General features: G+C 53.7%; 1 protein-coding gene across 2 annotated transcripts; it reads right to left on the bottom strand.

Annotated features, from left to right (window-relative positions):
* Positions 1-2,021: 2,021 nt before the first annotated feature.
* DUS3L (dihydrouridine synthase 3 like) lies at positions 2,022-9,637 on the bottom strand. 2 transcript variants are annotated; one of them, XM_075038112.1, is made up of 13 exons: positions 9,581-9,637; positions 8,877-9,189; positions 7,784-8,368; positions 7,075-7,116; positions 6,823-6,975; positions 6,611-6,727; positions 6,162-6,227; positions 5,965-6,075; positions 5,226-5,322; positions 4,584-4,659; positions 4,079-4,267; positions 3,862-3,990; positions 2,022-2,208 (listed from the first exon to the last, which is right to left on the bottom strand). In XM_075038112.1, exons 1-13 carry the CDS (start codon positions 9,619-9,621, stop codon positions 2,136-2,138), a joined length of 1,992 nt encoding a protein of 663 aa, XP_074894213.1. In that variant the 5' UTR covers positions 9,622-9,637; the 3' UTR covers positions 2,022-2,135. The 2 variants fall into 2 exon arrangements, with proteins under 2 accessions (XP_074894213.1, XP_074894214.1); XM_075038113.1 differs by having other exon boundaries at positions 9,475-9,618.
* Between the last annotated feature and the right edge of the window lie 3,544 nt (positions 9,638-13,181).

The raw sequence follows: 13,181 nt of genomic DNA, 5'->3' as shown, positions 1-13,181 counted from the left end.
TTGGTGGTGGGGGGCAGCAGAGGGGCTGGGGGGGACGTCGCTGCCTGTGGGGACGTTGCTGCCTGGGGGTGCCCCTGCAGGGGTGGCCGTGCCGGGGGTGTTGATCATCAGCAACTGCCCCTGGATGTGCTGGTAGGTGGGCACGGACATTGGCAGCGCCGTAGGGGCCGGGGCCACCGCTCTTGCCTGGTATCGGTAGGGGGCAAGGTACTGTGGCTGGCCCTGGGGGGTTCCCGGGGCTGCCCAGGCCAGCGGGGCCCCGCAGCCCCAGGGGCCCCCCAGGGCAGCCCCTGGCAGAAAAGCGGCGCCTTGGCCGAGCGTGGCGCTGGCCGGTGGAGGCAGGTTGGTGGCCGTCCACTGGATGTGGTAGAGCCGGGGGTCGAAGGGGCAGCCCCATGGAGCCATCTGCAGACCTGTGTGGGTGAGAGGGAGCCGTGCTGGGCCGGGGGAACTCTCCGGGGGCACCCGTCGAGCCATCCCCCATGGCCAACATCCCCCAGCTCTGCGCCAGGCGTGTGGGGAGCTGGTGTGCGGGGGGATCCTGACAGGGGGAGCTGCTGTGCCGGTGGGATGGGGTCGGGCGTCGGGGAGGAGACTCCCTTCTAGGAGGTGAAACGGGAGAGAAATTCCCAGAGATATTTGGGAAGTTCTCCGCAGATTGGCTTGAGTGGGCACGCGTCACCCAGGCGAGGGCAAGGGTGCTCCCGCGGGCTTGCTGAACGCCCGTGCGAAAACCGCGGGGGGGACGGGTGTGACGGGGATGGCGAAGGTGCCAGAGCAGACTGGGGTGCCATACCTGCGGGTGGTGCCTGGGGGGCCTGGGGTGCCACCGCTGGCAGGGGTGCCCGGGCTGCAGGGAAGAGCTGCTCCTGCCCGGGTAGATGATACAGGTTGGGTGAGCCTAAGAGAGAGAGAGGAGCCATGGCCGGCGGTGAGCTCCGCTCTTGCCCCCAAGAGCGTCCCCGGGCTCAGGGCCGGTCCCTACCTCGAGGGCAGAAGTTTTCGGGGAGCACAAAAGTCTGAAAAGGCTGGGGCGCCGGAGCGCCCCAGGGCCCACGCGGTGGGAGCTGCCGTGGTGGCCGCGCCATGGTCCCTTCTGGCTGTTGGCTACTAAGGACTCTTTGGCGTCTCCCAGGAAGGAATGCGGGGGCTCCCCGTGTTCCGTGCCCCCCCCCCTCCCCCCAAGAGCCTCCCCAGGTCCTCCTGGGGAGGGAAAGGGTTAAGGGAGGCTGGGGTGCCCCCAGGGCCTACAGACAGCTCTCAGGGGCTGTGAGTGCAAATACTCTTGGCTTTCAATAGTTTTTCCAGTGGGGGATAAAGAACAAGTTGATTTGGCCTAGCCGAGAGGGGACCAAGCCGTGGCCACAGCCTCCTTGTGGCAGGTGGCAAACGCCTTTGTGCGTATTGGCCGTGCTTCTGTTGGCTGCATTGGCTGGAGTGACGCAGAAATAGGAGAAAGGACTTTGAGGGCGCGAAGGAAGGTCAGGCGGTGTCGCTCGGTGGCGTGCTTTCCCCCAGCCCTGGCTCCAGCAGTGCTGCCAGGGCTTTTAGTCGCCCGGTGGGAGAAGCAGCAGCTCTGGATCCCCCTCGGAGGGGGCCGCGCTTGCCCTGGGTGCGTGACACCCAGGAGGAGACAGTACCCGCTGCCGCGTGCTCCCAGAAAAGGCCTGGATTCTGCACAACGTCCGATGAGGAGAGGCTGGGGCTGTTTGTGCTCCGCAGGGATGGATGGGGTTAGTCCATCCCCTCCTGGTACTTGGAGGATTTGGCGCTCCCAAGGACACCCTCGGCAGGAACGCAGGCCTCTCGCTCCCGCTGTGGGAACGGTGTGTGGCCTGGGGGAGTCGGGACAACCGCCGTGAACCGGAGGCCCAAGATCTCTCCCGGCCTGTATCCTGTTAATTAAAGAGATTGCTCTTTGTTCGCGAGGCACCTCTGGCTGCAAGATTGTGCAAGGCCATCTGCTGCATAACTTGTGGTAGGGACCGATGCCGGGGGCGCAAAGGCAACCGCGCTTCTAAAAACATAAAACTTTTATTTAATTTCAGAGCGCAGCTGAGCAATCCCGCTCCTCAACACACACCATCCTAATGCCTCCTCTTGACTTGATGCCATGGGAAAGGGCCTCATCAGCCCTATCTGTAGGAATTTGCCTTGTGTTTAGGCAGGAAGGTGAAGCTGGTAGGTACAGGTCCCAGAAGCAGCTCACTGGAAGAAAGAATAGAACAAAACAAAGAACAAAACCACAAAAAAAGAGGTTTGTGTTCAGTACAACAGAGCCACTGGTATCCAGCTGTTGCATGGTCCTGTGGCTCTATAGCGATTGTGACTGCAGTCAGCTGTGTCAAATAAGCCTTCACCCTCCTGAAAATTTAGGGCTGCTGCACAAAACCACCTCTGGTGCTGAGCTTTAACCGTGAACCACAGTAGTGGAGGGATGCAGCCTCCAGCTAAGGGCAATGCCCTTCTTGCTGGGGAGTCACCAAGAGTTGATGCCAAAATGGGTTCCTAAGTTTGGTGACCTGAATACCAGCTTCACTGCTGGCAATGACGTGCCTATAATCAACACGAGCATCTGAAAAGCTCCTCCCCACCTCTCGCTGTGCTGGTGCAGAGCCAAAACCGTGTTAGTGCCAAAAAATATTAAGGTCAGATCCTAAAATGATGTAAGCCAGTTCTATTGCAATCAGATTTATCCTAGCTTAAGACTTCAACTATTTCACACTTTGGAACACACGTTGTATTTTCAGTGCAGAGTAATTTTCTTTAGAGTCAAGGCGGCTTAACTTATTTCCTGGATGCTGGTTCAATACAGCATCGCTAAAACTTTCCATAAGACATGTCAGAGAGAGTATCCCAGCAGGGCATAGAATTGCATAGCAAGAGCCTGAATCTACAGCACAAAAGCAGAAATAGAGTTGTGCTCAGAGAACCCTGCTTCTGGTTAGCATCTCCTTAAAATGAGCTTTAATGAATAAACCTAAATTGCTTTAAAATTTTGAGTTCTTATGGCTATAAATGTCTATTACATAGCACTGTAAAGACCACAGGTTACAAAGCTTTGTGCAGCCTAATGGAGGCAAGTTCCACTTGAAAAACGGCATTTAAAAATTCTGATCAAAACTTGATGTACTTTTAACGTGGTTTTAGGCAGCTGTTCACAGTACTAACAAAATGGTTGAGGATTAGCAAAACCAGAGAAGGCTGTAGCCATGCTCTATTTTTGCTAATCTCTGTTTCCATGAGATGGGAAATAGCAGCTGGCTGCTCTAGCTCTCATTTTAGTTGTCTTTGAGCTTGCAAAGTCATTTCAAGCCAGTGCCTCAGGACTCATAGGTGTGGGGAAAAACAGTTTCCTGGACTTTGTTGCATGAACTCAGAACTCAGGTCATGAAAAATGGGGAAAATGCTCAGCTCTTCTAACTTGGGGATGGGGACGGCCTTCCTGCTTGGCATCTGTATGGGCCTGGCAGGGCGGGACTGTCGGGGCAGAGCACGGAGGGGTCCGATGCTGAAAGCCTCAGACGTCCCATCGTTGCACTCTCCTCTGTTGGTTCCTACAACTCTCCTGGGATGAACAGCGTGTCATGAGAGAGATCAGCTATTCTAGATTTGCAGTGGGTACTGGATGACCTGCTGAAGCAGATACAGGGATTGAGAGAGCTTTTTATGGCAACTCCAAACTCAGTTAAAACCTCAAAGTAAAGAGCTGGTTAACCCTCGCTGCTTTCTTACGACCTCTTAAACTTAGGGGAAAGAGTCACCACCACCTCTTTGGAGGATACATGCAGGCACAGTGGTTTTGTGGGGCTCTGCAACATCCCTTCCTAGCAATTTAAATGAAATTCAGTGCTTTAGTACCTTATTTTAATCCAATCGTCCACGTTTTGACTTGCCATCAGCGTCTCCAGATAGTCTCTCCCCATGTAGTAAGGCGGCCGCTCGTTAATTTTCTGAGGTAGATGTTCTAATAAGCCAACTGGAATATACCTGCAATGAAATGCAATGGCATTGTGTGCTGTTGTTCAACTGGTACAGGCTTGGTGCGTTAAAGATTCTCTCAGCTGGGGAGAATTACCTGCACAGGAATGAGAGCCATTCCAGCAGGAACTTCCTGGTCTTCTCCACTCCCTGAGTATCTGACCCCCAGTGCTCAAGGCCATAGTTGGTGAAGTCTTTGAGGATATCAAACCTCTCGCTGGAGGAGATATCCCAGTGTCTCTGTTCCTTGATTTCAGTGAAAAGCCACGGTTTGATGAGTGCCCCTCTGTAGCCAAAAAAAAATGTGCATTGTTATTCCCATGACTGATGCTTCTGAAGATGCCACCTAATCTAAGAGACTTATTTGGAGTCCTTCCAGCACTTACTTGCCAGCTAATGCTGCTTTCATTTTTTTTTTTTTTCAGTTTCAACAGGAAGCTGCTGTAAGTTCCCAGATGCAAACTGATTTTACCAATTTTTAAAGAGTAGTTTCACCAAGAGGAAAATTCTCATGTTTTGGGTTTGTTTAGGTATTTTTTAATTCATTTTTTTACTCTTGCACCAACAGAGCTCAGAAACGAAGAGGAAACACAGGCACTTGCCTTGCAATCATAATTCCCGAAACGCCCATCTGCATGGCTCGATTAGCATCTTCGTAAGACAAAATATCACCATTTCCTGTCCAGAAGGAAGGGAGAAGCCAGAGGTCAAAGTGATACATGAGGGCAAGTCAAAATGAGATAATCCAGGCATGGGATAAAATTCAAAATGGACACAGGGTCTGAGAGCCAGATTGTCCAAAGAGGCTCTGGGACTCATGTTTAGAGACTCCCAGGGAGGGATGCTTTTGATTAATATTCCCCTTAAAAGGAAAAGGAGAGCCTTCTCCTCTCTTATTCTCCACTCCCAACTCCTACCCTGAAGGTTTAGCTGGGACTGTCTGTCATGGTACCCAAGAGAGAAAGCACCTGCTAAAAACAAAGTGTTTTGTGTCCTGCCTGTTCCTTCCCCTCCTACTCTGTTCTGTGCTCATCACACCTGGCCCCAAGTGCACAGGCAGATCTTGTCTGTGCAAGAGCTGCTGGTAACTCACTCCATCGTATCAGTAGCAGCAGTAGGGATACTCCAACCTTTCCCCCCAGCTAAATGTCCTTGGGAGCCTGCTTTTTTTTCTTTTTAAAAAATATTTCAAATCAAACATGTGGCACTTTCAGTCCATGTGACAAAACAACAGAAACACCTACCAAAAAGAGGCATGGGGCTTGCTATTTTAGCACATTCTGCTATGTAGTCCCAGTCAGCACCCCTCGTGTACCGCTGTTCCCTGGATCGGCCATGAAGCTGGGGAAGAAAGTCACAGTGAGACCTCACTGAATGCCCCAGAAGAGGCAGGGCAGAACATGAGCGCTGGAGAAAGGTGCTTCAGCAAAGGCAATGATACCGGGCTGGGGTAAAGGATTCCTCTGGATCTACAGCACAGCCAGTTGCTAACAGACTGGGCTGTGGAAGTGGTTAACAGAACTGAGAAAGGGCTGGATGCTTTCTGAGTAATGTTTTGGCTATTTGCAAGCCAGAGCAAGAAGTGACCATTCACAATGAAAGGGAATATTCACTGTGGGCAGGAACTACTCATCCTCACGCAAATGAGATGGTCCTATCCTCTCCCCCGCCCTGCTGTAATGAGGTTTATTTGGCTGAAACTTCTGTTCCAGAGCACTGCAGGAACCATCTCCCTTCGTAATGAATACAAGGCTCAGGAGCACCTAGAAAAAAATGCTCTCTGCTCTGAAAAACGCTCTGAATTTTTCTGTTGTTACCAGAAAACACTAAAAGGTAGTACACAGCTGGTCAAAGGCATCTGAAAGAGCTACTCAGCTGTGGGGAAGGATAAGGTCACCCCTGCATTGTGCTCTAGGCTGACATGCAAGCAGAGTTCCCCAGACACCAGCCAAGAATCTCACGCCACAGCAAGTATCCCTGTACCGTGACCATGGATGCTCCCCACTCCCGGATCTTGGGGATTATTTTATGAGCCACATTAATCTTTTCTTGCACCCCCGTCCGTATCTTCACAGTCAGTGGGACATCCAGCACCTGCAGAAATGGGAGAGTGAGGCCAGGCTGAGGCAGAGTCGGCTCCATCAGCTCATCTCTGGCTGCCAGCAGGTGCTCTGACTCACCGAGTTCATCCCTCGGACAATCTGTTCAAACTTGTTGGATCGAGTCATCAGAGCACAGCCTCCTCCCTGGTGGACAGAAAGTGGCACAGTCAAGACTTTCTGCTTCCCTGAATAGTGAAGAGCCTCCTTGGAGCTGCTCAACAGCAGCCTTCTACTCAGGGAATGCAGGTAAGGCTTGGGGCATCTCAAGACTTGGAGAAAGGGGACTCTTCAACAAAAAAAAACCCACAGCCCTTTTCCCTCCCAACTTCTGCTTGCTGCCAGGCAGAAACAGCTAACCATTCCCTGCTCTTTGAACAGCTCATTCGCCTTCTGCCTAAAGTCTAGTGCCCATAAATGAATTGGGAGCTCTGGATCAGACTGGCAGGAGCAGATCAGGTAGCAGAGGATGAGGCAAAAGACAAGCATCTATTGAAGAAAGCAAAACATGCTGCAGAACATCTTCTTACCTTCTTGTAGACCAGGTCAATGGGACACCCGACATTGATGTCTACAAAGTCCACTTCAATTGTCTGGTTCAGGAGCTCGGCACATTTGGTCATTGTGTCTGGAAATGCTCCTTCCAGCTACCAAAGGGGGGCAGTTTGCATGAGTTCAAAAGCAGCTTTTCTCTTCAGAAGTGAGTTATCGTTTGCCTGGTTATCAAGATGATAGCACTCACCTGCACCCCAAAAATATCTTCAGTATGATGCCGTTTAAGGAGAGCCCACTCGGAGGACTGGCCCTGAAGCAGGTTTGTACACACAGCCATCTCCCCACAGGTGACATCTGCCCCGAAGCGTTTGCATATCCTTCGGAAAGGGAGGTTACCACACTGAAAGAGACAGCAGAGAGATGGTGTGTCAGGAGATCGCACTCTGTTCCAAATGTGGCAATGGCAAATTTTGACAAAAGGACAGAATTATCTACCTACCGTGGTCAGTGGAGCCAAGTAGAGCTTGCCTTGGATTTCCAGCTGGAAAACAACAAGGATGGAGAAGCATGTTAGCAGAGCTAAACCAGCAGTGGTTAAACAGGAAGATATTCCAGTTAGCAATTTTATCACTTGCTTTGGGAAAAACTCAGTGGGAAACCCAGGAAATGACCAGTTTTGTTCGAGAACCTCAACTATTCCCTGAGAATGTATTGCTTGGATAAAAGAACCAGAAACTTGAACCGCTCAATTTGTTTTCACTGCTCAGCTTGGAGAAAACTCAAAGCAGTTACAGATATAGAGGGTAGGTAGATTGGCTAATGGATGTAAGGATGGAGGTGATGAGGAAGGATGGAAGTGACGAGGAGGAAAGGAAGGAGGCAATGTTCTCACCCCAGGAGAGCCAACCAGCCCCAGCCTTGGCTTTCTTTACAGATCATTCCCACCCTCCCTGAGAGCTCAGCCCCTACCCTCCTTCACGTGCAAGGGACTGCAGCTTTTCTTGGTTCTCACCCCTCTAAGGACAACACCACAGCCCCAAGAGCTCACCTTCCTGCATCCTTCCCCTCATGACAGTAACACGGTCCCCAGGCAGCTCTGTTCTCTGCCTGCCTCTCACCCAGCTCAGAGGTCTCTTCTGTCTTCCCAAGCACAATCTTAATCACTTGACAGGTACACAAGAGACGGCAGCCCTCGACCAAACTCTCACCTTCTTCTTCTCACATGACCGCAGCTTTATAATGTCTTCATCTGTCACTGGGCCCACTGTTTTGATGGAGGAAGCCTCCTCACCACCTGTGAGGCCGGGACTCTGCAAGGCATCTGTTTTGGGATCTTCTTCCTGCTCAGGTAGGACAGGACATTCGGGGCTGTCTCCCAGACCCTCCTGGGGTGTTGTGCAGTTGGACACCTCTTGCTCCTCTTTAGAGCACCCCGTGGCTTTGCCTCCCTTCCCACCATCGCCGTGGGGCTTGGCCAGAGCACGGAGGTACTCGTCAGCCTTCTTGAAGCTAAACTTCCTCTTGCGCAGCTGGTGCTGGAGGTCCTTGGAAAGGTTGTTTCTCACCAGCGACTTCCCCTCCCACTGCTTGGCCAGGTCCGTGTTGACGATGTTCTGGTAGCCGTCCCCAAGGTGGGCCTGGGCAAAGCGGCAGGTGACGCCGTAAATGCACTTGCCGAAGGTTTCGAAGAGCACGCAGCTGCGGCCCAGGTCAGCTGGCTTTGCAGCCATGTACTCGCCGATATCGTGAAGGAAGCGGCACCGCGGGCCGAAGTAGCACTTCTCTGCACACCCCTTAAAACAATAAAGACAAGGTTAAAACCTCTGGCCTCTGCTTGCTGGCCTGGGCATGCCTGTACCTTCCAGCACAAGCAAGGGGAGCCTGGATCTGTCCCAGCCCAGAGAGGGGCCAGAACTGCTCTGAGCACCCATCGCTCCCTGGTTGACATCAGGCACCCCATGAAACGCTCCCAGGAAGCTGACTGCTGGAACGTGCCACAGAAGGGCAGTGACATACCCACTTGAGGGGACATTTTAGCACTACTGCTTCAGGGAAGCTGACACGTTACTTGTCCCACTCAGCTCATCCCACTTCACCCTCTCCCAGCCAGCCAACGGAGGCAGTTTTGCCAGCACAGCCCCCGGCTATGCCCACCCTGCTGGGAATTCGCCCTGGTGCAGCTCCACCTTCAATATGCTTTCCCAGACTTAAAAATAAATGCAGCCCTTGAGCAGGAAGGGCCCACCAGGGTCCCAAATTTCCCCTTCCAGAGCAGCGCAGAGCAGGGCCCCCACACCCTACCTGCGATACCGACGGGCACAGCCTGCTCTGCTCATAGTGGTTGGGTTTCATACACGGCCTGTTCTTGTTCTGCCCCCGGGCCCGCTTCCGCTCCGCAGGCTCCTTCTCTGCTCCAGCATCCTCTTGGCTTTCCCCATCCTGACCGAGGTCCTCCAACCTCACCCGTTTGGCGGGGGGCTCGCTCTGGCAGCTGCCGACCTCCTCCTTCTTCTCCTTGACCTCCTCCTCCTCACCCCTGCTGCCTGCCTGGCCGCCGCTGGGCTGGCCCCCAGCCCGCAGGTAGGCATGGAACTGCTCCTTGGAGGCGAGAAACCTGCGGAAACACAGCACCCGTGTGAACACAGCCCGGGGGGACGGGGGAGAGGGGGGTCTGCCTGCCTGGAAGTCGGGGGGCTGCCGGGGCCGGGCATGTACCGGGAGGTACGGAGGGTCCGAGCCCGCACCGAGGGGGCTATGGAGGGTCCGGACAATCAGCGAGGGGAGGTTATGGAGGGTCCGGGCACGCACCGGGGGGGATGCCGGGGCCGGGCACGTAGCTGGGGGGACAGCAGGCCCCGGCACATACCAGGGAGGGAGTACGGAGGGGCCGGGCACGTACCGGGGGGGGCGTTATGGAGGGACTGGGCACGAAGCGGTGGGGATGGCGTGGCCGGGCACGTCCCGGGGGTTATGGAGGGGCGGCTCGGCCTCGGGCCCGCACTCACCGGGCGCGGACCGGCGCCACCCCTGCGGCCGCGGCCGCCATGCTGCCGCACGCGGCGATGACGCGAGGGGCGGGGGCCACGTGACGCGGAGCGCGAGTCGGGCGGGGCGGCTATAAAAGGCCCGGCTGAGGGCCGGCCGCCTCACAGCGGCGGGTGGGGTGGGCTGAGGAGGGGGGGTCGTTGTCTGGGCTGGAGCCGGGTGCTCGGTTGGGCTCTGCGAGGGGTCGTAGCGCTACCGAGGGCCGCGTCTGTCCGGCTGCGGGAGGCCCTGAGTCCTCTAGGCTTGCTCGGGGTGGGGGAGACCCTGAGGAAGGGGCTGGCTGTGGGGGCAGGTAGTCCCACTGCCCTGGGGGGGTCCTTGAGGTCAGGGTCGGTTGGGGGGGCTGCCCACAGCTCCCCCCCCCCGTGTCAGGGTTGCCTGAGTGGGAAGAGGAGGCTGGTGTGTGGCCCTCACACCCGGGAGAGGTGTCATTCCTTGTTGTGGCTCTTCAGGGCTTCTCTCTGTTTTGGGGCACCTCCTGGGTGGCATCTTGTGAGGGATCTGGGATTAACAGGGATTAACACCAGCTGCTGTGCCAGGCCGTGCTCTTGAGCAGGAGCAGGGCTAGTCATGGCTTGAGGGAGAGGAGAAAAACACCGATGGGCTTTCGTCTCGTGGCTTCTGAGGGGTTCCCTGATTTTGGGGAGAGGGTCTGGCTCGTCTGCTTCTTCATAGATGTCACCTGGAGAAGATGGAGAGATTGTCATCTTTCTGCAGAGATGCAGGGTGCTTGGTGTGGGTTTTTGTATGTTTGGGGTTTTTTTTGAAGCAGTAAATGCAAGGCTGGGTTGCTAGGTGCTCAGCCTGAACTGGGGGGGATGAGCCATCTCCTGTTGCACAGAGCTGTAAATCTGCCTTAGAGCTGTCCCACGGGCAGAATTTTGTTGCGGCTGCTCCGGCAACAGGATTTTCCATGTTACCCTTTGGAAACGTTTTCAAGCTTAACCCAGCTGAGGTGTGGGAGGGCTTCGTCTTCCCACTGATGGCCCATGGGAAGAACTGGTGTCTGTGCTCCTTGCAGTGGGCTGTGTGCCATCGTGCCTTCCTCCTGCTGTGGCCGGGCTGAAGGATGGATGGTGAGGCCATCAGACAAGACCACCTTGTCTCTGGGGACTGGGGTTGTCCTCTGACATGGGCTGTAGCCGACACAAAACTGACTCCGGATCTGAGGTGCTGACATACATTCCTGATGGATGCATTAATGAGGCTGTCATGCTAATGCAGTGAGCGAGGGCTGGTGCTCATGAGACTGGCTGGAGTGTAAAGTCTGCCTTTGCATTTGGTCTGTGGGTGGAAGTTCAGGCTGAAAAACAAACTGACATGTCAAATGTGGGGTGTTTGGCGTGAGATGGCACATGCTGGCTTCTGGTCCCTCCTCTGTAGCTGCCACGTCTTCCCAATGTGTTTAGGACACTTATTACAGGCTCTCGTGGTCCATAGTCCCTGCACGCCAGAAACAGCCAAGAGCTGTGATACTCTGAGCCCATGCCTGATGTGCATGGGCCTCGAGCAAGAAAGATCTTGTAGCGAGGGGGCCTGAGGTCTCGTGGGGTGATGTGTTCAGAGCTCTCCTGGATGAGGCTTCTTTTCCAGCTTAGGCTTGCATCCCTTCCTTTGCAGTTATGCTCCGTCATCTGCACAACCTTGTTTGACTCACGCTTGGCCTGGGCTACCAAGAGGGTGAAAAATAGCTTGGGAAGTCCAAATGAAGAAAGATCCATGCTCCATCGTTTTTCCTGTCCCCTGCACTGAATCTGAGGGCCTTGCCAGGCCCTTTTAGCTGAATAAAGAAATTACCTCTTTCTTTCCATGAGCCCAGGAAAGCAGGCTGGAGTGCAGTTTCAACCCTGCATTGTAGTGCAGGTAGGTACCAACAAGAGGAGGCAGAAGGTAGCTTGTGTTTTTTGCCTTTAGGGACTGCTACAAGCTGGTGAAGAGCAGCTGTGCTTGTGATGCCGGGGAATTACCATAGTGTTGAGTTTGTTTATAGGCACCCAAGAGTTGTGTGTGCACGTGGCACAGAGGTAAGATTGCACGTGGGGCTTTAATTTTGGTGTTTTCCTGTTTTCTGTTGCCTTAACGCAGTCTTCTCCAGATGCTCCATCAGAAATGTCTTTTGGGAGGAGCTGGGAGCCTGGCAGGGTGCTTTTGCCATTGCCAAGGGTGGGCAGGTTGCATGATCAAGCCAGGCTGCTGTGAGAAGAGTTTTTTGGCTGATTGGGTGTTAATTAGTTTGGGAGTGAAATATGAGGAATGCAAAATACTATTTTAAGCTTCAGCTTGGCTGAGGGAAGGAAGGAAGGAAATGAGGCCCTGGGGATTAATGAAATGATTTCACTGATGTTTTTGTGGGGCAATAAGCCTGAAGTCAGAGTGCTTTTGACTTGCCGTACTCGGCTGAGGTCACAGACTTTCGCATCTAATCCCTTCTCAGGGCACTGGCTTGGCAGTTTTATGAGGCTGAGCCTCAGGCAAGCTTCCCAGCAGACCCTGGCGAAGGGTCTGAGAGTGGAGCATGAAGCCCCTGGGATTGCCAGCTCTGCTGCAGCCCCTTGGGCACCGAATCAGAGCCAGCTGCAGTCTGTGTGTCGTGCATCAGCACAGCTGCTCTTGCCCGATGTGACAGGGGCTTAGTTGCATGCAGCTGAGCAGCTTGGTGTTCACCCATGGTTGCTAAAGGATATATACAAAGTAAGTCAGGGGAATCTCTGATGGTTATGGAGAGGTGCTGATCTTGTTGGCTGCTTTAGCTTTTTCACCCCTTGCTGTAATCAGGTCATACTTAGGTTGGAAGCGGGGCCAGGGGAGCGAGGAGCTGTGAAGCCTGCATTGTGGCTGCCTGAGCTGGACAGCTTTTGTGGGTGAGTATAGCGCCTGGATCGCCAGAGCTGTCACTTCAACATCCTTCAGCAGCACTAAAGCAGCTTTGAAGAAAACCAATATCCAAGAACTCGCTGGGAAAGGCCAAGTCAGGAAAAAAGGAAAGGTTGATTACAGGAAAGTGTGATATATATATACAGGGAGAACTAAGTCAGAAAAAGTTCAGCTACTTCAATGTCCAAGTTAAACAAGACACATGTATTAATGAAACTACCCCTTCCATGGGCTGCTGCACAAAAGTCGGATGTGTCAAGCCCCTGGTTCTGGCTACTACACCCAGGTGTTAGCTGAAAAATGAGGTTCTGTGGCAGCCCCAAGAGGTCACCTCCACAGCTGCAGCAGGATGAGAGTGGGGATAGAAATTTGGGCTGGTCACATTTGTTTGGATGCCGTTCATAGCAATGCAGTACTGTTCCGACAACCTTAGCTGGTTAATTGTGTAAATGGGCAAATGCCACAGAAGGCAGGTGTGAGATTTGCTGCTGATGTATGGGCAGGGTAGCTAGAGCTGGAAGTGAACCATTGGGTCCTATCCATCTTCTGGTCAAAGCAAAATCCATTCCTCATGTCCATTGTCTACTCTTTATCCAGTCTTGTTTTTAAAGCCCCATGCAACAGAGCTTCCAGCCTTCTGCAAAGGAGGCTATTCCCATTGCTCATAAATCTACTATCAGGAAGCTG

This window comes from Buteo buteo, chromosome 10, assembly GCF_964188355.1.
Source record: "Buteo buteo chromosome 10, bButBut1.hap1.1, whole genome shotgun sequence".
Taxonomy (NCBI): domain Eukaryota; kingdom Metazoa; phylum Chordata; class Aves; order Accipitriformes; family Accipitridae; genus Buteo; species Buteo buteo.
The sequence above is the reverse complement of the archived record's forward strand: the minus strand, read 5'-3'. Positions and strand labels throughout refer to the sequence as shown.

What these genes read in the sequence shown, in the direction of transcription:
- DUS3L (XM_075038112.1), bottom strand. Translation starts at nt 9,621, where the DNA reads ATGGCGGCCGCGGCCGCAGGGGTGGCGCCGGTCCGCGCCCG. An exon ending in AAGATATTTTTGGGGTGCAG is followed by an intron (nt 6,728 to 6,822) that starts GTGAGTGCTATC and finishes CCCCTTTGGTAG; the next exon opens with CTGGAAGGAGCATTTCCAGA. An exon ending in TCGGGAATTATGATTGCAAG is followed by an intron (nt 4,268 to 4,583) that starts GCAAGTGCCTGT and finishes TTTTGGCTACAG; the next exon opens with AGGGGCACTCATCAAACCGT.